The sequence below is a fragment of the Pararge aegeria genome, chromosome 2, assembly GCF_905163445.1.
Source record: "Pararge aegeria chromosome 2, ilParAegt1.1, whole genome shotgun sequence".
NCBI lineage: Eukaryota > Metazoa > Arthropoda > Insecta > Lepidoptera > Nymphalidae > Pararge > Pararge aegeria.
In genome coordinates, this window is record NC_053181.1 from 12130512 (window position 1) to 12153785 (window position 23274).

General features: G+C 34.8%; 1 protein-coding gene across 1 annotated transcript; it reads right to left on the reverse strand.

Annotated features, from left to right (window-relative positions):
* Positions 1-438: 438 nt before the first annotated feature.
* Positions 439-6632, reverse strand: LOC120632959 (HEAT repeat-containing protein 3). The gene is made up of 8 exons (XM_039902962.1): positions 6395-6632; positions 5869-6120; positions 5273-5375; positions 4257-4775; positions 3577-3814; positions 2136-2403; positions 1150-1449; positions 439-614 (listed from the first exon to the last, which is right to left on the reverse strand). The coding sequence occupies exons 1-8, from the start codon at positions 6527-6529 to the stop codon at positions 504-506; spliced, it is 1926 nt and encodes a 641-aa protein (XP_039758896.1). The 5' UTR covers positions 6530-6632; the 3' UTR covers positions 439-503.
* Between the last annotated feature and the right edge of the window lie 16642 nt (positions 6633-23274).

The following is a 23274-nucleotide window of genomic DNA, read 5'->3' on the forward strand; positions in this document are numbered from 1 at the left end:
CCGTAAATTACAAGTATTTAAGTACCTATTTATATTTTTTATTCATAAAAAATATTCATTAGTAATCTAAGTAGCCATAACTCAAGCTACTCTTACTTTGGTGCTAGATGGCGATGTGTGTATTGTCGTTGGATAAAAAAAAAATTACATCTGGAGATTTGGGATATTCTGTGAGTTGATCAAGAAGAGATTAATCGTCAGTCAATTTATATGGTAATTCGGTGAGGGATCAACCCTTTAGGTACGTCTTTCCCGTACAGCTTGTAGGCTTATAAGGTAAATCTATTAACTTTAATATTTTACTTTTATTATTGTTTAAATATGATAATGATTGCCCTTTTGGCTTCCGTTATACATGACATTTTCCTCAAATTAAGAGTGAATAATGTTTGTCAATCAGAAAAAAAAAAAAAAATTTGTTCAAAAAATTGTTTTTTAATAAAGAATAAACAATATACATAGATTGACTATGATTAAATATTTCTATATAGCGCTTATTGTTACTAGAAACTAGAAAGTCTTGCCTTTTTATACTTTATAAATCTCGGTAGATTAGAGTTAGCTGTAGTGACCAGGACTTTGTACTCCTTCGGAAGTTTCTTCGAATTTCGTGCCTAGAAAAAAATACTTTCAACGTAACACATAATAATAGGATTAGATTTTCAAATTCGATCCACGGCAGAGGAAATTAAGAAATATATAATTTCAGGGGTTTCTGAAATCCCTACTAATATTATAAATGAGAATGTAAGTTTGTTTGTTACGCTTTCACGCGAAAACTACTGAACCGATCTTCATGAAACTTTTTATACATATTCTTGGAGGATAAGAAATAACATAGTATACTTTACATTATAAAAAAAATTACGTAAGATAAATAAATGTTTGTGGAAAAATCTTAAAATCTCATATATAACTATAGGTGTAGACTATGTAGCAGTACCGTGAGTGGAGTCCACCAATCCGCACTGGGCCAGCTTGGTGGACTACAGCCTTAGCCTCTTCTCATTGTGGGAGGAGACCCGTGCTCTGTAGTGTTCCAGGAATGGGTTGATGTGATGATGATGATGATGACTATCACAGGCTTTCATTTGGTTCAACTACAAAGGAAAAAAATAATGAAGAAAAAATTAAAGACATTTAACTAACCATGTTTTTCAATATAGGTGCTAAAACTGATAACTTTTCAACCAGTTTAACCTTAGCTGCGAGTAAATCAGTTTCATCTTCTGAATATAAATCCACCAATGTATCGATTGCTTCGGCTAAAACCCACACTTTATTTTCTTTGTGTGCTTGCTCCAGTATGAACTCTGTGATTGTGCATATCACAATTGAGGCAGTATCGTTCAGGTTGTTCACTAATAGCAAAGCTAATATACCAATCATGCGGATAAGGTTTGTCCTTATCTCAGGGAATTGACATTCCCTGATACCTGTTAGCATAATCTATAAAATAAAAATAAAACTTTTTTAAAATAGTTATTTCATTATTGGTATCAAAAATTATTTTAATAACACATTGAAATCCAAAGAGAATCTGTTTGAAATGCAAATAAAATAAATCATTTCATTTATCAATAATAAATATGAAAGCAACAGTGGTGATAGCCTACTGTTAGGTTAGGGCTGCTGCTGCCTTTTCGGGGAGGCTAAGTTCGATGCCCGTGAGTATTTCATTTAAGCAATTAAAATACTACTTGCTTTAATGTAAAGGAAAACGTGGTTAGGAAACCTGCGTGCCTGAGTTCTCCATAAATGTTCTCGGAGTCTACCAATCTGCATTTGGCCAGGGTGATGGGACTATGGCAAAAACCCTTCTCATTCTGAGACAAGACCTGTACCCAGTAGCAGATAACTACTATACGATTGTTAGTTTATGTAAGAAGGCCACTCTCTTTCCCTAGGTCATAAATCTATTCTATATATACTGCTAACCACAGGCTTTCCTTCTCAAAAGTAAGTTTTAAAGCATTTAACCACCCCAATGCTATAATGTGGTTTGACATGTTTTATCAATTATTATCACAAAACTAATAATAACGATATATTTGATTTTTCTAATGTATTAAACACTTCTTTTTTGGGTATTCATTGTCAGCTAATTATATTGTTAGTAAATAGAAAATACATACCTCAATATCAGATATGGCCAGATCACTGAATAAATTACTTTCAGTGGGTTTCTCATTATCTTTTAATTTTATTTTGTCTAAAGCAGCTCTCATCACAGCGGTGGCAGATTCCAAGACATTGAAATTATCAGAGTTCTGTTTAAAAACAAGTTTGCCAGTTTCTACCCAAATTTTATATACACCATTCACACCACCAAGGTTTTCTATTGGTAGATTCAATAACATATTGTTGATGCATAACAGAGCTATAGTTTGCAAATTGTGCAACCTGAAATTATACATTAAAATTATTAATAAAAAATTGTAATAATAAATTCCTTCAATAAATATAATTCTTTTCCTTAAAAGAATTTAAAAGAAAGAAATAAATATATATATATATATATATATCGTCTCCCACTTGGGTGGTTAGTATATATATATATATATATATACTAACCACCCAAGTGGGAGACGATTGGAGCTTTTTAAAATATTAATTTCATTCGGTTTTTAGTATTTGTTATAATAGAAGATATACATCATCTGTGGAAATTTCAACTGTCTTACCATCACAGTTCCTGAGAAACAGCCTGGTGACAAATGGACAGACAGACAGTGATAAGTAATAGCGTCCTTTTGGTTCTATCCTAGAAACTACACTTAGTTTTATTATAATAATTTAACATTATTGTGCTCAAAGATGCATCTACTCAGCTCTGTGCTGTTGTATTTAGTATATATACACAGAGTAATAAATCTTCTCTAGGCTTGTGCATTATGTTTTGAGATGTGCATCATTTGTTAGATACCATAGATGTAGATTATAATGTAGTTAAAGAAAGAACATTTTGATCCAACTAGACTATTTCTACCATATAAGTGTGTTAAAGGATTTGTGGTAAAATTACTATTTTGCCCCGAAATCGAATAAAGCTAGATGAAAGCATGAAAATCAAAATAAATAATATAAATATATAAATATACTACGACAAATTACGCACATTGCCATCTAGCCCCAAAGTACGCGTAGCTTGTGTTATGGGTACTAAGAGGACTGATGAATATTTTTATAAATAAGTATTTATGTATATTTTTGAATACATAAATACTTAGAATTTACATAATAAGAATCATTATTCTTATCCCAAATTCATTTATTTCAAGTAGGCCTAATATAAGCATTTTTGAAAAGTAAAGGGTCTGTTTGTAGTGACTCTAATATCTACCACTGGTGCGGAAGGCAAATTCTACCAAAAAGAAGCCATAACGAAAAAAAGCAGTTGCTCTTTTTCATCAACCTAATTTTTTACTATCTTGCAAAGATGGAAGCAGAGCAGTATGCTTCCAAGTAAACTTTGTAGTAATACTTATAGGTAGAGAATTCATCAAAAGCCAATGGCCCTGGGTCTAAACAGATGAAAACAAGATCTTGTAAAAAAATGAAACCAACACCACTTACTTTTTATAAATCAACTTCGATCCTTCATATTCATTCAATATTGACAATACATTTGCTGGAGGCAACAGTGTGCGAGCCCAAACTTTGTCAAATATCTCTAATGAAATTAAGCCTTCTAACAATTCAGGTGGTAGTCTGTCTTCCGCCAGTAATATTCCCTCTCCATTATTAGAGCCATTCTCATCTAATGGTTCATCACTGTCAGAAGATTCAGGACCTTCTATTGAGTCATCTGAGTCTGGAGAAAATATATTAATTTTAAGTATTCCAGACACATGGTTAATATGTAACTAAATTATAATTAAAGAATTGTTTAATATAATACATATATAAAAAAAATGTTGATACTAAAGTACACATGAATAGCCAAGGTTTTAATTTGAGTTACTGTAAAACCATATGCAATATAATTTAGATCCAAAGGGGCTTAGACTCTAGGTACACAGCTATAGACTGCTTAAATGTTGATGCTATATTTTTACATATTTATATATATTATATATTACTTTATTAGCCAATCCCATTGCATTAGTTTAGATAAAGTAGTATATGTTTCATTATATTTATATGTTACATAATATTTATTTAAAAACTAATGCAAAGAAAAAAATAGTGGAAAGACAAAAACTATTAAATTTTGTATTTTATATATAGATAGAAATTACCATAGAAAAGCTTACCATCACAGGAACAAACATTTGCAATAATTTCAATTGCACTCTGTTGTGCATCCAAGACCTGAAGAACAGATCTTATTTGATTTTCTAATACCTGGTCATCCGTAGCCTTAGGAGGATTAACTTTTCCAGCAGGATCACACAAAGGCACATTACTTGACAGCTGGTTACAGGCTAATCTGTGATCCAATGACAGAGTTTTTGCTAGTATTCCAATTATTTGATTCATGACATCTATTGGTAAGGTAGAAATGTTTCCACCAGACATATTTATAATCACTCCTCCCGCAAGTGTTTTTATTAATAAAGAAGAAGGACCATTGTCTTCCAATAATAGCAATTCTTTGAGTTGTCTTTCTGATGAACTCTTTATTTTTTCTATTGCTACTGGATTGTTCTCTACAACAACAAGCAAACATTGCAATATTGCTGTAACAATGTCAACTCCAAATGTGCTCAAGTCTAAGTATCTTGGAAATATGTCTAATATTTTTGAATCACCCAGATATTTTACAGCTAATTCTGAAAAAGAATAATATAATAATGGTTAAATTAATACAACTGAAAATCTAATACTTTTAATAATAATAATTAACCTAAATAATCGAAATACTTTTTTATAGTTATAATCATTCAATTCAATTCTTGTTTATGGCTTTGCCAACTGGGCTCAAGGTACTTTGCCAATGTTTTGTAGAATTATAATCATAAAACACCAATGAAATTGGTGACATTAAAATCACTAAGTCATATTAGAATACAGTTGCAAGAAAAAGTATTTATTGTGTCCTGAAAATTATGCTTATTTGATTTTAATAGCTTTGGAAGCACTGTGCAAAATGTATTTTTTTTGTCACTGCTAACTGACGCTTACTTGGTATAAGTGTCTGTTGGCAGTTCAACAATCTTTAGCAATGAGATAATACAAAAAAGAAAACACTCTAGTAACAATGCAGTAATAAAATTCACTCTACTGTGGGCAATAGTACTAATTATTTACTCCCTTATACATTTCTTACCTGAACTTTCACATAAGTTTAATAAAAGATTTGTACATTGAACAAAAGTATCAAAGTCATCTTTATTCTTGCAACTAGGATCAGGCGTCCAAGTTTCTGTGAACTGCAAATAATTATGAAAAATATGATCATTAACTTCAGAACTGGAAGATTTACTGAACTGTTCTATGAAATTTAAAAACTTAGCACAGTTGAGTGACATTGTAAAGAAGTTATGAATGAATTCAGTCATTCTTCTGCATTCATAACTGTTTTTCCATTGCTTTAATTCAATATTACATAACAGTCCAACTTTGTTATCTTGAAAAACAACATTGCAAATATATGTATTACATACTTTTAATCCCTAACTTCTGACAGGAAAAGGTATTAATATCCAAACCATGCTTTGCTATGGCTTTCATACCCAAATGTGACCAGGTTTACCTAGTGTATAAGTGTAGGAAATTAGTTTTGTTAGTGGTTTCTTCTTCAACCAAAGGGCAATCAGAACCCTAAAAGCTTTAGCTTTAGTTACCAAATGTAAACCATTGTCTCACAATAATGAAATAGGTGCCAGGCCTATTTGAATAAAGAATTTCTTCATTGATTCATACCTGATGATAGTAAAATACCAAGGATGTCATAACATCATGTTCCATCAAATCATCACACATTTTATGACTATCAGTTGAAAGATTCCTAAGTGAACCAGCTGCTGCATTCCTCACAGAAGAAGTTGGGTCAATCAAAAGCGGTGCCACCATCTTCACAAGTCCTCTATTTATCATCTCTCTTAAACTTTCCTGATTCTCTAGTAGCATTGCAAAAGTTTGCAAACCACAATATTTTTCTTCTACATTTGCACCCTGGTTATGAAACAAAGGTTTTATACGTATTAGGTAGGTAACATAAAAATATACAATCACAATAAATATATACGATTTCATCAGAACGAAATAGCGAAAAAGCTGTTAAATTGGTCAGTAATTCCAACAAACTTCTTCATGTTTATAATGACTTATTATGGTAACTATACGTTTCGTCTATATTTATTTAATTTTGGTGCTGTTTGGTAGTGGTATATCTGTAGGCCGGCAGTTTGTCTCTTTTTCCAACAAGCAGTGATGAAGTATTTCTTACCTGCAGCTGATCAATTATAGTTTGAATCATATTTTCTTTATTATCAACGGGTAATTCTTCTTCGTCAGAGCTGTGAACCGTTGCATTGTTTACTGTTTGACTTGGTTTTGCTTTTCGTTTTCTGACTTTACCCATGTTTAAATTAAATAACAAGAAAAACGATAGCAATTAAATATTATAACCTAAAAAAGTATGTATTCAAAATCATAAGAATACACTACATGCTTTAGATATTGACATCGACGAATTGAATGACAATTATTGACATTGACAAGCCACAGAGCAAATATGGTACAGATAATATAAATAATTGTTGGTCTATGAGAATACAAAAAATTGCGCGTCTTAAAATCCAGTTTGATAATTCTTATTGTCTGCGATTTAATTTACATTGTTTAGGTATTACTAAAAGATGCAAAAATTACGTGTGCACCAGCGAAAAGTAGTCAGTTTTACGGTATAACTTCATGCATAAATAGGCAATCGGCCTACTTTTCAGTTTTGTGTTTTTTAATAATATTATTGCTTAAATGTAACTATTCACTAAAAAAATATTTGGACAATCGTTTCATGTTACAAACATTTAATTTATATATGTAGTTCCCAGTTCTCCTACTTTACACGAAGTACTAACTGTACGGTCATAATATCTGTATTGAGTATGCTTATTGCACGTATGGTTATTGCATATGGAGGGTAGAGGTAAGGAGAGTCATCTGTGTATATGAAAAAGTGTCGTCAAAATGTATTAAATCATGATGGCGCCACAATTCATCTACGATTGCTACATTCATACCATACCCTGTGCATTCACCAGCGCCATTGTGGAGGATTTTTGAACTGTTATTTAGCGCATACACTGGACACTTTTTCAACTTTTCTCCCATATAAGATGACTCTCCTTACCTCTACCCTCCATAGGCTAGAGGTAGAGTTTAAAATTATAGTGAAAATATAGTTTTTTTTTTACTCAATTTACCTACCACCATAATTATGTGCGCGTTGCAGTGATAAGAATTAATACGAATGTACTTTAAAATAAATGAAATCTCAAGATATACCTACGACTGAAAACTTAGGTAGGTATTTACTTTAAGGTGATTTATTCTTATGTTGCCAATTTGCTGACTTTTAACAAAACTAGCGAAGAATCATAGGATAATTACTTGTGCATTATCTAATAACGGGTCTCAACCTGCGGTCTGTGAGGAAAGCTTACTGATCACTTTTCTCTATGAACTAACATAACGGTCTATTCCGAAATGAGCCGAACAATTTTGTAATTTTATTCAGTTTTAGATATATATCTATATAAAATAGCTTAAATTTAAAGTAAAAATAGTTACACTTATAAATTATAATCATTCAATAATAATGATATTACTTTGTAGCTAAGTTGCTTTCGGAACTTAAAAATGCTTGCAAACCAGTTGCTGTTTTTTTTTTTATTATTAGACACTTATGGGTTATAGATATAGATTATCTTGGAAGATATTTGCAATAGATAATGTGTTGACTTTACGACCTGGCCCGATGTACGCGGGCCTATCATAAAGACGACCTAGGGTCGGTGGATGGCGGCGCAGCGCCTTTGATCTGCTTTGACCGCTTGCTGCATTTACATAATCTTGTTTTTCGAAAACTTACTGAAGAGGAAAACTGACTTCTATTCGACCACCTTAAAAACAGGGTGCAGGTTTGATGAAACTTTTTATTTCGGTATTTTTGTCATTATATAAATTTAGATATCGCTGTAAATAAATAATTGATACTGAGCTAAAACTTAAGCTCGGTCTCTTGACCGGTAATGGAACACAACTAAACTCTTAGCTCGATTTAAATAGGCCTTCATATCCATCGATGTTTCATCCTTTTTTTATTGATAATAGAAAATATTTTTTCAATCTCTTGTGAAAAATTCGGCTGAATGTGTGTACCCTACGGTTACAATTTGAGTCCATAACGCTTGCAATGACGCACTCATAGAACACAAATGTTATTAAGTAAAATAAAACAAATTTTATTATTATGGATATATGATAAGGTATGAGCCTCATGGCGTATAAGATGCAAGTTATGATCCAGTGCCATAAAACTATAATCACTTGTAGGGGCGATGCTCGATTTACAGTGGTCAAATCTCACCTACGTTTTAGGCCCTATGTAATCAAAATTGTAATTTTCCGCATGCCAAGTTGCGTGCATTTCTTAGGGCCTGCATACACCACGTTTTTTGAACGCGCCGTCGACGCTCGTTTGTACAGTCGCGATACGTACGTGTTAGAAGATAGTGAAAGTAACTATTTGATAATTGACATGTCATTGTACAACGTGTTATTATACTTTAAAATTAACGCCCTGCGGATATCGGTATTAGTAAACCACATAATGGCCAAAAGAATAAAAGAAGTGTACGACATACTAAAGCTAAGTATTAAGCTATTTCATTTCTATCACATAATTCAAATGTGTTTATCATTTGGTATTAAATTGATTTATAGTTTAAAATTTGTGCTTATCAAACATCAAACGACGGCCGATTGGCGCAGTGGGCAGCGACCCTTCTTTCTGAGTCCAAGGCCGTGGGTTCGATTCCCACAACTGGACAATATTTGTGTGATGAACATGAATGTTTATCAGTTTCTGGGTGTTTATCTATATATTATAAGTATTTATGTATATTATTCATAAAAATTATTCATCAGTTATCTTAGTACCCATAACACAATCTACGCTTACTTTGGGACTAGATGGCGATGTGTGTATTGTCGTAGTATATTTATTTATTTATTTATCAAAGAAATAACTGTAATAAAATGTTGTTAAACATGATATTTAAAAGATGGATTGCTCTGGAGTTTCTTGCGCCATTTCTTCTCTGTGGCATAAGATACCAGACGAAGTGATAGAAGAGATTAATGTGAAGATTATATTAAAGAATATTCAACTAGTTGGTATTAGTCTAAAGTGTATGTTATGCTAACGGGTGTGTATCTATACGAACGGGTGTGTATCTATACGAACGGGTGTGTATCTATACGAACGCACTGGTGTGTGTTTGGATACAAATGACAAAAAACTGTTCTGTAGGATAAGAGAGCGCCGTCGACGAACATATGAAAAACGCGCGTCAACGGCGCGGTTGAAAAACGTGTTGTACACATGCCATTGCATGGTTAGATGCGTAAACTATCTAACCTACCCATATTTAAGACACGGATTTTTAATTTTGCATCGGCTGTCTTTCAAATAACAAAAAGACTGTTGGCATACTTGTAAGTATTCAAATTCAAATCAGTTTCAATCTTTCAATAATTCCAAAAACTTGTAATTATATGTTTCGGTCGATTATAATAATTGACGCCTTGGTTGATTTTCTACAGTTGAAGAATCCGTCTGACTGCCTGCTTACAAAATAATCAATGTTAATCATATCAAAACACTTATGAAATTACTAACTTGCCCGCGACTGTATTCAAGATTTTTTGGTTTATAATACCACATGTTTATTCCTGGACTGCATTCCTATATTTCCCTGTAAAATTTCCCTCAAGATCCTAAAAGAGGCCTGTGTTTTAATTCCTTGATAGTTCCCGGGTGATTTTTTAATTGAACCTACCGGATGCAAGCTATTTAAAATGTCCCAAATTACATCAAAATCCGAACCAATCCGAATCCGAAGTGGTTGATCCGAACATTCGCAAACATAGCACTGTCGCATCATCTGCATCGGTTTCTGTATCGCGACTTATGTAAATGTTGAAACAAACCAAGTGGTAGGTAGTAGAGGTTTTCGTGACACACATCATCGGAGGAAGTACTACCGCCATGCTTTTTTATGCCGCCAAGCAGAAGTTCTACGACGGTCTAAAGGGTATAGTTGCCGGTGTAATAACAGGCACATGAAGTTTAGTACGTACTTACAGATTGAAGGACACAGGACGGCACTTTGCAAGACGTGTTGTCCCTCGCATACCCTGCAAAGTATTGCTCTGTTTATAGCCGATGGGTTTCCAAATTTCACCTACCATTAGGTTGACCATCTGCTTAGTCCAACAATTATTACAATTAAGAAAATCCTATAACATTATAGCAATTATGACAAAAAAGTACCGACCTCGGTAGGTTTCCAATTGTATGCAAGTTAAAATGTCAACTGCTCATAACCTTCTACAAAATAATGCTTTTCTCAAACCCATCAGTTCCTTTTTTGTCACAAGCATAAATTGCTTACCTAAACAATACAATAATCGCAAGCTCAACTAGTGTCATACTTATTCTTGTTTAGTTTTAGTGGCCATCCTTGGTCTTCATCATCAGACGTGACTAAATGGTACTTTTCGAAATAAAATGCTCAAGTTACATTATACATACTTAAATCGCTATAGGTCTTATTATAACAGTAAAGAGTTCCCTCGAATTTTGCAGGATCCCTTGAATAGATCTTCACCAAATTAAAATGGGACCACCTCTGAGGTATGACATAACAAAAAAAAAACATCGAAGTCTGTGTATAAATGGCGTAACTAAATAAAAAATAAAAATCATATCGAGAACCTCCCCCTTTTTTAGGTCGGTTGATGATTCCCGCGAAAAATAACCGCGGACAATGACGTCACTAAAATGCAACGGGAAACAACGTAACGCGGCGGGCGCCCAGTAGCCGCCTCTCGAGCTCTCTTCATAAATCAAAAAGCTGTTTTTGTGTCTTATCGATGATAATCGGTGGCTGCTACCGCACTGCATGCCGACCGCTATAGCTCCTCATCCGAAATCCCGAGCGATTGACGTTATCTTTTGATTTTATTCGTAATCAGGAACCTAGATAACACGTGTCGTTCATCAAGTAGGTACGTATAATGGAACTTTTAAAGGCTTTGGTTGGGATGAAAATGAAATATTTTTAGATGCATAACAATGAGGTTTGTCTTTAGTATTTTAAAGATAAAGGACACTTTTTTTCGTTCAGATTAGTGGTCCAAGCAGTGCGCTTCGATAGTAACATATTGAATCACTGGGTCCAAGCCGAATTAGAAAACACGTTCTGAGAAAGAAATAATTATCATTTTAAGCGTTTTATTTTATGATAATTGGTGAAATTAAGTTTTCATAAACTTGTATCTACACTGTTTAAAAGCTTTTAAGTTATTTTGACAGATCACAAACAAAAAATCTCGAAATCATGTTCATTTAGAACATGATTTTGGCCTAGGGCCATCGTGAGGCCAACGAATATTAAAATCTATCAAAAATAGTATGTAATGCAGGCCTCCACAAGTGATGCGTTATGTAGTGCTTTAACCCACTAAGCTACTCCAAAAATATTATTTCTTAATTTTATTATGCGGCTTATTTGTCTGTATTTGATATTGTCTCAACAACAAATACTTCCAAGTAAACTTAAGAGCTCGAATACCTTTGTAAATAGCTTTAGAAATTGGTCATATAGATTGCCTATGCGGCAATAAACAAACACGACGGATAATTTATAATGTGCATTTTAAGTATTCATAGTTTCACAATTTTCATTAGTTCATGTTATAAATGCATAGCTAGAGATGGACGTGGCGTATGCGCGTCGGCGGCACGGCGTGTCAGCACATATACTTCGTCTAATTGCACCCCCGCGGAGTGATGGATGGACTGAGACCTCGTCCTCTACCCCCCTCCCCACACCGCGGCAAACCCCACAAGCACAAGGGTTGTTCCCAGAAATTCCATTATCGTCTGTCTCGTTTTATTTGACAATACGCCGCCTGTTACCATTCGTGCAGGTTTTCAGAATTCCAGAACAATTAATGCGCACAAAATGAAAGAAAAAAAACGTTATTGTTCCATAATAACAATTATATATTTACTTTCGTGTACCTGTGAAGTGAACAAAATTACTATCAAACTGTATTAATTAATAATGAACTGCAGCAGTCTTTAAATAATACTCATTGTTTAGTCAAAGTTAACCAGCCGACAATGTAATTAATACTAAATATATTAGCGTTGCCAGCAGTTTTGCTAGAGTTTAATAATAACATACTCGTATAAGCCATTACTTTCTCATGGTTTCAAACAAAATGAATAATAATAGTTATTATCCACGGCCTTGGACCAAGAAAGCAGTGTTGCTGCCCACTGCGAAACGGACTTTCAAAAAATTTAAAGATAATATTCTTACGAAATCTACCGGTATCTTTTTTCTACCGGTGATCCTAGAGCGGGCAGTTACCTTGGCCAACGAATTAGTTTGGCCATCCAGAGGGGCAATGCTGCCAGCATCTTAGGAACTGTGCCTCGCTGCGGTGGTTTCGAGGACGTTTTAGATTTTATTTAGTTTTTAAATAGTTTATTTTACGAAATATAAATATAATATGCGTGTTCCCAAAAATAAGTGTTATGTATTTTAAAAATTGCTTATGGTTGTGGAATATTTTTTTTAACCATTTACCACTCATGTCAAAAAAAATGATGGAAATGCATTTTTTTTTATTTAGGGATAGGTACTCTTTATTTACTAACGTGAGAATTGCATTAGATATAAAAAAGTGACACGAAAAAAAATTATAACATCCTGAAGGCAAGCAAACAAAAGGTGTGTAGGGACCGACTTTGATAGGGTTTCACGTATCCGTATGAAAGGTATGCATTGCGTATTGATTACACATAACATCGACAATAAACCGCCTCTTCCGCTCAAAGAATAGAAAGGAAATTAAAAAACGATCAATATTTAGACAGAATTGATTAAAGCGCATATAAAACCGGACGCGATTGTGCGTTGACGCTAATAAATATAAAGAACAGGATGAGATTTTTTGATGTAATCATGTGAACTCGCCGGTTTTCAGCATTCTCTTGTCACAACAGCAATAAAAAACCCTCCAATTTCTTTACATATTTCGAATGCGATCGATTGAATCGGAAATAGAGCCAGTCGGCTCTGAATGCTTCTCATTTTGCGCATTGAATTGGAAACATAAAGACTTCCGTAGCTTAATTTGTGCCAGGCTCTCGTCACCGTGTGAGATGAAAAGTGAAACAAAACAAGCAAAACTCGAGTATTATACCTTGCATCACTATAGAGCTGCAGTGCCCAACTCCATTAACAAATCTGTTGAATGGCTTCAATAATCAAATCCCGTCCAAACAACACATATCTATAACGTTTCAAGGTTATTTAAAAGTAGCTGATTAATGTTAGCTTATTAATTTGAGTTTTATGGGGTAAAAACTTTAAAACATCGTTGATGCTAGAAATATTTTTTTACAAAGAAAAAACACTCCGTAAGGTTATAATCGAAAAAGTTGTGTTTAAATATCACTTGTGGTCCTAATTTCGAGGCTTAATGGAAAAGTTAGGTAAATACAATTACTCGCTAAGGGTTTGTCTTCCACCCACCCTATGGCGCCGTAACGTCGGCACGAGGAGTCGGCAAGTATCCACCTAAATAAACCGCACCGGATGTCACATTTTTGTGTTTGTTCTACGTCTCTCTTTTAGAAACAATGTATTTTATCGCAGTGAATATATGAATCATCGTATTTTCAGCAACCTCAAAGTGAAATTGACCTCTTTATAAAAAGATTTTTGTTTTAGTTTCTTACACTCATATATAATCAATATGCACCTTATTACGAGAGAGTAACGCTAATATAGGTAGGTGTTTTAACAAAAAAAAAAAGGAGTGTATCATTTAAATCCGAAACGATTTCCATAATAATTAAGCCTTAGTTTGATCAATTTACTGAAAATTAAAAGTATATAAACACCAAGTCAATACACTTCCCAACCATTGGAACTCTGAGAATACAAGTAACACACAATGAAGTTTGTTTAGTTTCTTAAACATTGCAAATACTCGATAGAGAATTTTCTATAAAGATTTCAATAAACTGTGCTAAAACTGTTTGGAATTCAAGGACTTTTAAGCAAACAACATTTAGTAGGTGCATACATACAATACGGATACATAAGCGATATTTCTTTCTTCTATTTACATTTAACGATGATAATTCTTTCTAAGTTTACTCTTAGCTGATAATATTTCTTCCTTTATTTACTTTAAGGCAATGATTCCGGGCTTATTTACACAAGTTGATAGATAAAAAGCGATAGCGTAGCGGCGCTCTTGTCATGTGAAAGAAAACAAAATAAATAAAGAGATCCGGCTCTTAAAGCGTCTGTGTAACACCAGGGGTAGTTCTTATAAAGTAAATAACGACGACACACCGAAATGAGATACTTAGTCACAAAAAATACTGTGTTGGTTGGTACGTTTAAACCTACAGGTAAACTAGAGCTTTACCTCATCTTATTAAGTAAAATTACGTACTCTCTTTTTATGTACCAAAAACATCATAGATCAGAAAAACGACAATTTCGCTTACAGTAAACATTTACTAATTTAAGAAATTCATGATTTATATAGCTCAGCAACTCTTTGATATGTATATAATGAAACTTAAAATGGAAGCCGAATATGTTTAATTTCTGGGCTAAGCCGTTTGAGCTTGTATAGTGTACCTTCATACTGAAAGTGAAGTCTAGTGCAACCTCAAGAATATTTTCAGAAGTAGAAGATTAGTCATTGGACGTTTAGCCATACAAGAAGGGGTTAAACTATATCTTAGGGCTACATATTAGGCACCTAGTGGCACTAAAGCTGCCAAAATGAAATTATTTTTAAATGTACGTCAATGACGAGTTATCCATAAGTTTGATATCCCTTTTTGTACGTAGATACCTATAATGGAATCGTTCAGCTAAGTAATTCAATTTCGATTTCCGAAATCGAACGAGCGCCGCACGGCCGATGAAACTCCCTCACCAAATCTCCCCCAATTTGTTTGCAGAAATTATCGAAAAATCTATAGCTTAGTTAAGCTTACACATTCATCTACATTATATTCACACTAAATTGGAATGTAATAATACCGCAAAAATAAATTAACGCCTATCTATAAACCTATTTAAAAATATCTTCTTAGCGGAGCAGTTAGGTGAGATGACTAATAGATACCTACTGTATAAGCTGAAACTGAGTAACTAAGTAACTTTAGGTAAAGTTAAAGCTGTATGCTTGCGTATTCATATATGTTAGTTAGGTGTGATATATATTCAAATAAAAGTTATTACATGTGTATTACATAATATGTTAAGATGTTTGATACTATTGAACTACCTGTATAAAAATATTGAAAGTTGTAGGTATGTGATATTCGAAACAATTTAGAGAATTAAAAAACATCCTATTATAAAGTCGACTCTTCGACGTCTGGCTAACTTCCGCAGTGTTGCAGTGCGTTGTAAACTGCAGTTCAAACAGGCTGAGAACGCATCAGCAAGGGGGTGTTAGATTATAATAGCTGAAAATATGTATGGGTAGATCCGTCTCGTTGTATAATGATATAAATGCTCTACTAATAAAAAAGAGCCTTTAATAGCTTGCATTATTAACATACTTGATAGTTATAGGTAAGGTTTACATCTAATACATTATTGAAAAGTATAAAAACAAATTGGTAGGAAATTGTTGTTTTCGAAAGTGTTAGAAAAGGTTTCAGGAGGTCAGTGAGACAGGCTTAATTACTTTACAGCAACTGTATGAAACAGGTATTGTTCCAATATAAAGTGTATAAAACTTACTCTGGGAGATGATATATCTGGGTAATAGATATAAATTTCTTATCTTCTTCTTCGTCGTTTTCGTCATTACTGAAGGTCGTGTCCGAATTACAGTTTCTTCGTAGCGTTTTTATTACAGCCTTCCATTCTGTTCTATCCTCGAACTTTTTGATAGCTAGCTACGGTTATACTGTTCTGTAATTTCGTGTATAAAATCTATACCTAAATCTTGAACCTTAAAAGCCTACATTTTATATGAGTTGAAAGTTTCAGCTTATATAAAACAACCTCTATAAAGAGCTGACTCTCTCTCAGAGTACAATTCAAACCTGTAATTTGAATATGGAAGGCAGCCGTACCTCGATTTCCACTAGCACGTTAACGATGCCAGCCCTATTCGGCAGATAAGTACTTTAAAGATTTTTTACATGAATTGTGACTAACAAGTTTACTTGCATTTTTGCTAGGTATATTTACAGTAAAGATCTCAGATTTCAAATGTCAGAATGTGACTAAATATTGCTACTACTGCAACGCAAAACTTTATTATTAAAGGCGGTGTAGTCCATAACTTTTATTAATATACTTATTTCAATTTTTTACACACGTGTACATAGTTGACGGCTGATTGGCGCAGTAGGCAGCGACCCTGCTTTCTGAGTCAAGACTGTGGACCCACAACTGGAAAATTCTTGTGTGATGAACATGCATGTTTTTCTGGGTTTTTATCTGTATGTTATAAGTATTTATGTTCACTAGTCATAACTCATCTTAGGGTTAATATATTTATTTATTTATATTTGTACCTAAGTATGTATCCACGTCTTGGTTGATTGCAGAATTATAGATTCTGTATGTTGGTAAGTATAAAAACTCGGTAGGCGAATATCTAGCCTAATAGATCCCATTGAATTAACTATTCACTAACTTTTGTTTTAGACCATTCTATTCCGTACAATTATTTTTATATTAATTTAATATGAGCAAAAGGTAAATAAAGAATATGTCTGCTTCACAAAAGCTTACAATTGTTTATTGAACAACCTACAGAATTTATAATTCTGCGTGTTTCTGCAAACACAGCAGATAACAAAGTACAGATACCTACCTACCTAGGTACTTTTTGAACACATTAAATGCAACAGCTAGGTACCTATGTTCAATGTAAAATGATTAAGCATTTGCTAGGCAATCCGTTGCGCTTGATTATTTATTGTACATTTCGGTACACTAAAAAGCGGCAGGTGTGCATGGTAACTGGAGAGCGGGAGTCTCGAACCTTTGCGGCATCGTCGACGACGTACGCGGTGAGATCAAAGCGCAAAGCCGCGAGGGTCGACGCACGCGGCTCTCGATTCTCGATCGTCCCGCGCCCCGCTCGTCTTCCCCACATCCATACAACAATATCTACGGCAACTTACGGTTCGATTCGTTCCCTTGACTCGAATCGGCGTCGGCGCGCGCAAAATACGCTCAAAGAAAACCTCCATCGCTGGACCGGTTATTGTTTACAAACGACCAGCGTGCCTATATTATAATGGCCGTAAATTGCTTAGACGAAATATCCGAGCTTCGTTCCTCGAAACGTGTTCCTTCCGCATAATTTGTCTGCGCTGAGATTAAAGGAACTTAAAAATCGAATAAGTATTTTTTACCTCGTACCTACTTAGGAGTAAAGCGATCTGTCGGTCCAAGAAGGACTTAGGTATAACAACCTTAGTTACTTCGCTGAAATACAGGCAGTACAGAGGCATTTACGGTATGTAAACGTAGTACCTACCTATTACTCTGTTGCGCGTTCCAGATTTAAGTTTAAGTTCATACCTATACCTAACCAAAAAATTTTTTTTTATGACAAAACAAAATCAAATGAAAATACACAAATAGTCATTTTAAAATAGTATTCTAGGTATTGTAACTGTATTGTTTTGCTAGTATCTATACTAAGAACTTTATGAAGTTAATTTTATTTTGCTATTAGGTACAATAAAATAACTTTAAAAAATGCTTACAGATAAGCTTAATTTAATTTGCCTCAATGCTCTACATTACATGGGCCAATGAATATTAGTTGTTTGATATTTAATTGCTAGACTACATTATTAACCACTATAAAATAAAATAAAATTGTTTCACTCAGCAGCAGCTGTTTGACTGAATTAGCGTTTTAGGCGTGAATAAATGCATCCTCCTACAAGACTAGCATGGGCAGGAGACAATTAAATCACCGGGGAAAGGATACCAAATTATCTTCTCCTACAGCTTTATAAAACTTCAGAGTACTGGCGCACAAGTCGAAATAATATCCAAATACCTAATAGGTATATGTGTAATAATAAATGGAAGTAAACTTTTATTACTATTACATTACATACTATTCTATGTTACCGGGCTTTAGGAGGTGGACATGTTAATTATATTCCTTGTTAGGGGATATAATCCGGGAATATAATTTTTACCTATCTCCTGCCCGTGCTAGCCCCACTGGAATATGTTGCAAGACTAACGATGGGTCATCCGTGCCTTATTTACAAAATAAGGCTAGTTTAGATGCGAACTAGCTGTTGTCCAGAAGTAAATTCATCGGGAACCTTTTTCTAACCTAAGCAGGAATATATTGGAATATAGGTATCATAATATGATAACCTTAGCGTAAATTTTCTCAAAAAACTTTAGGGTATTTGTATCTTCTTCATAGTTAGCTATTAACTCGGTAGGCGAATCTCTAGCTAATAGATCGCATTGAATTAACTATTCGCTAACTTTAGTTTTAGACCATTCTATTCCTTAAAAAAAATGACTGTAAACATATTGTTTTTATTTCAATTTAACATGAGTAAACGTTGAAGGTAAAAGAACACGTTATTTTAGTCCTGCCAATAAATCAGTTTAAACAATTAGTTAGAACCTTTTTTGAGTAATGTTATATAGAAAAAAAATTTATAGTCTTTGTGACTAGGTAAGTAATTGTAATTAGTTGCAACAATTGCCTCCGCGTTTGCTATGCCATAAGATAGACTAATAAAATGTTGATGTTGGAAAAGCTCAAGTGCTTAGTTTCTTTCACGATTTTTCTCTGTAAATCTGCCTGTAAAACTAAAAGTCCAAACAAATACACGCACTTGATGCTTAAAAAAGCCTTTAAAGTAGACGTACGAGAATTAAACTAAATTTTAATTAGACTATTACATATGGTACTGTTTCGTTACATGTACTGTTAAAATATAAGAATTATGGATTCGGCAGTTCGAATTGAATTAATTAACATCACCATGGCTGTTAGGCGGCAGGCGTGCCACTCACTGTCTTTACAACATAATTTGCACTTCGAGCGGCAAGATCAAAGCCGAGGCCGTTCGATGGCGGCGCCTTTGATCACTTTGAGCCTTTGACTGCCGCCGCCTCCGCAGGGCATGCCTCCAAATAGTCAATTTTGGACGCTGTTTTTTTTGTAACTCTACATGTTTAAGGCTCTATAACTTCTTACTATAATTAACGATTGCACTGTAAACTTTAAATTTGGCCTTGATTTTAACCCTTTATGCTTTATTGTTTAAAGAAAACTATTGTCGACGGTAAAGCAAGGTACCTATTTGAAGCGTTTGTTTAGTAGCTAACATGTTCGACGTAGGATCATGTTATACTGGGTTTATAAGTCCGTCTAGGTACGTATGAAAACTTTATGTGTTAGAAACTGAAAGCGGACGAAAACGAAGACGCGGGCAACCCGTAGTTTGATGATCAATAATCGTTATACCTAGGTAGGTAGGTAGTGTAATTTTTGAAAATTCAAATATTTTCTTATGAATATACCTACCACTCAATCCAACTAGGATATAATTTATGTAACACAGGAGTAGGCATATAAGTATAACTAGCGGACCCGCGCGACTTCGTCCGCAAATGAGTCGACTTAAAAAATATTCGTACCTACCTACCTATGTTGGCGCGGATTGTTTTATAGAACTTTAAAGAAACAACAATTCCGATATACTTACTACATACTTCCGTCGTTTGGCGTAACGTTTACCGTTCACGCATCGCACGCATGAGAATCTCAAAAAGGATATTTTTTGCAGTTTTTGCCCGAGATTCCAATATAAATGAATCCTAGCTAGATCGATTTATCGCTCCCGAAACCCCCTGTATACTAAATTTCATGATATATATATATTTATCGACAAAACACGAATAAAATGACATTTTCTAAATGTACCTAGGTACCATACTTACGTACCATTTTCTAAATGTACCTACCATACTTACGTAAGCCAATGCCCGCCTTTCGGCATACCTAAGTATACCGAAAGAGTTTTTTTTTTGTCCAAAGAGATTGCACCTGAACAAGCTGGTTTTGTAAAAGGTAGGGGTACTCGTGAGCAGATCCTGATCGTACGCCAGGTTATAGAATAGAATAGAATAGAAAAAGCCCGAGAGGTTAACAAGCCAACTTATATTTGCTTTGTGGACTTTTCAAAGGCATTTGACTCGGTAAAATGGTCCAAGCTGTGGAATGTTTTGCTAAGCATGGGTACGCCGAAACATTTGGTTCATCTTCTCAGACGTCTATACGACAACGGAACTGCATCTGTTCGCACGGATGGCGTTTTATCAGAAACTTTCCATCTCAGCGCGGGAGTACGCCAAGGATGCATAGTTTCACCGCTCTTGTTTAATACTTACACTGAACTTATCATGCGAATCACACTTGAAGATTGGACGGACGGCGTTACTTTTGGCGGGTACAAGATTTCCAATTTACGCTATGCAGACGACACCACATTGTTCGCAACCACTGCCTGTCATATGGAGCAGTTACTTCGCAAAATGGAGTGCGTCAGCCAAGATTTTGGATTAATGATTAACCGCAGTAAGACCAAAATGATGGTTATAGACAGAGCCAAAAATAATTCGCCGGAAATTATTCAAATCGCGAACTGCGAGGTTGTCCAATCCTACGTATACCTTGGCGCTTTAATAACTAACAATGACGGTTGCGTAGAAGAGGTAAAGCGACGTATGGCAATAACGAGAACTACTATGGAAAAGCTGAAAAAAATATGGAGGAACCGTAACATTACTAAGGCCACTAAGATCCGGCTTGTACGAACACTTGTTTTCCCCATATTTTTATACGCCGCGGAGACGTGGACTTTGCGAGAGGTCGAGAAGAGGAAAATTGATGCTTTAGAGATGTGGTGTTGGAGACGTATGCTTGGAGTGTCATGGAATGAATTTTGCACCAATATTTCCATTATCCGAGAACTGGACATCTAGCAACGTCTCTCAACATTAGTGCATAGCCGCATATTAAAATTCTTCGGTCACGTCTCTCGGAAAGACAGCAACTCCATAGAACGCCTTATTGTGCAGGGCAAGGTAGAAGGCACTAGAGCACGCGGTAGGTCACCCATGCGATGGACCGATCAAATCAAATCTTCAGTGGGAGGTCCCTTGCATGAGTGTACCAGACTATCTGCAAACAGGGAGAAGTGGCGAATGATCGTGAGGCGAGTAACAACTGCAACAAACAATGTCCCACCGTGATGACCTCGACCACTCTGGCAAGAGTGTTACGACAAAGAAGAAGAAGTATACCGAAAGGCGGGCATTGGCTACTTCAAAGATCCGGCACCTATCAGCTTCGAATTTGGAAGATTCAGATGACTAAAACCTAATACTATGTTTAATTTCCGTTGTTTTATTATTGTAAAAATACATAAATAATTAAGGAAATGAATTATTAAATAATATACCTAATTATTTATTTTCTTATGGTATAAATCCAAAATAGCGTGTGCAAACTATTTGAGTCGACGAGCTGCCTGTCGGTGGCTACTACATATTGGGTCTTAACGCCCTCGGTTATACATATGTGTAGGTAGATAGGAATTGACTACGCCATGCATAAAATAACAGTTTGGAATTTCGCTTTTTAATGCTTAAGTATAGTTTTATACAATGAGGGTACCCAGCAGCGTCTTTTTATATTTAAAAATAAGCAGCTGATGCCCGAATATAGGAAAGGCATTAAGGTTAGGTGCGTTTTTATGTAAATTATCTTGTTGCAAATTGCTGAATATAAATTATTATATTTCTCGCAAGTAGGTATGTACCTATTCATAAATTAAAAATACAATATAGGTTGTCACCTCGACGGTGGGGCTTTTTGTAATGCAATGAGCTGTCAGGAAAAGAATCATAGGTTTATATTAAAAAGAAACGGTTTCACAAACGGTTTCACACGTCGAAAAATTCTAAAGATTAACTTAAAACATTTCTGTAGCAAAAATATTTAAGTTTTCGACCCACCATTTGACTGAAAAAGGCTTCAGCCTAAATTGAAATTGGAATGCTAATCCCTATCCCAGAGCTGAACTCAGCGTATTAGATGCGAATTTTCCTTACCGCCCAATATTTATTACATAACGAAGTCACTTGTAGCATCTGGATATCCTTAGCTAGTAGTAAATCTATACTTCACTTCCACCGCATATGGAATCGAATCGCGCTACTTTGCGAAATTCCATGACATAGGTACAATGAAAATTTTGCTTAATTTCATATAATTTACTTTGCAAGGCACCATGTCCAATTATTTTACTGAGGACCAAGTACCAACATCTGAGGATTCTAGGCTGTCGTAGCTACACAATAGCTTGTGAAGATCCTTGCGGTGGGTTGCATAAAAATGGAAGAAATCTAAATTTCCTCTGCAGATTTGTTTGGTTATCGCAGGTCCTGTAGGTACACCAAGTTAAGCTTAATGTTCATTGTTTATTTTAGAGAAAGGTTTCTCTAAATTTGTGTCTGCAAGTGGTTATACAAGCAATGGAAAACGAACGTAAGTTGTCGAATGTAACTTTAGTCCGAAAACGAAGTTTCTACTTAGAGGTCGAAGCTTGCAGCTAAGCGTTGTTGGCAGGTCTGCGAGCGGTAGCCGACAAAGGGATAAAATATAGAGGTAATTAATTTGATGGCGCGTTGCACGCCGGCGGCGCACAGCGCAGCGATCCTATCAGCTCTCCGCCTCGCTTGGCCGCTCAAAGGCTAAACCTCGCGTGAGCAACGCGAGCTTTACGAAATATCGAATAAAGGTACATTAAGATAAGTATTTTAGTTACTCGTGTACTAAAATATTCACTTTTCATGAACCTATCTATTATAAACACTAACCAGGGCTCATTTCTTTAAGCATCTGTTGAAATTGGTTACTTTTCTTCACGATAACCCCTTTTCAATAGGCTTGATTTTGGGTTTT

Bases quoted from the DNA above. Each gene is read 5' to 3' on its own strand.
- LOC120632959 (XM_039902962.1), bottom strand. From the start codon at position 6,529: ATGGGTAAAGTCAGAAAACGAAAAGCAAAACCAAGTCAAACAGTAAAC. The intron at 4,776-5,272 runs GTAAGAAATGTA...ATTCTTTTTCAG, and splicing joins AAACTTATGTGAAAGTTCAG to AATTAGCTGTAAAATATCTG. The intron at 615-1,149 runs GTTAGTTAAATG...ATTTTTTTCTAG, and splicing joins CACCTATATTGAAAAACATG to GCACGAAATTCGAAGAAACT.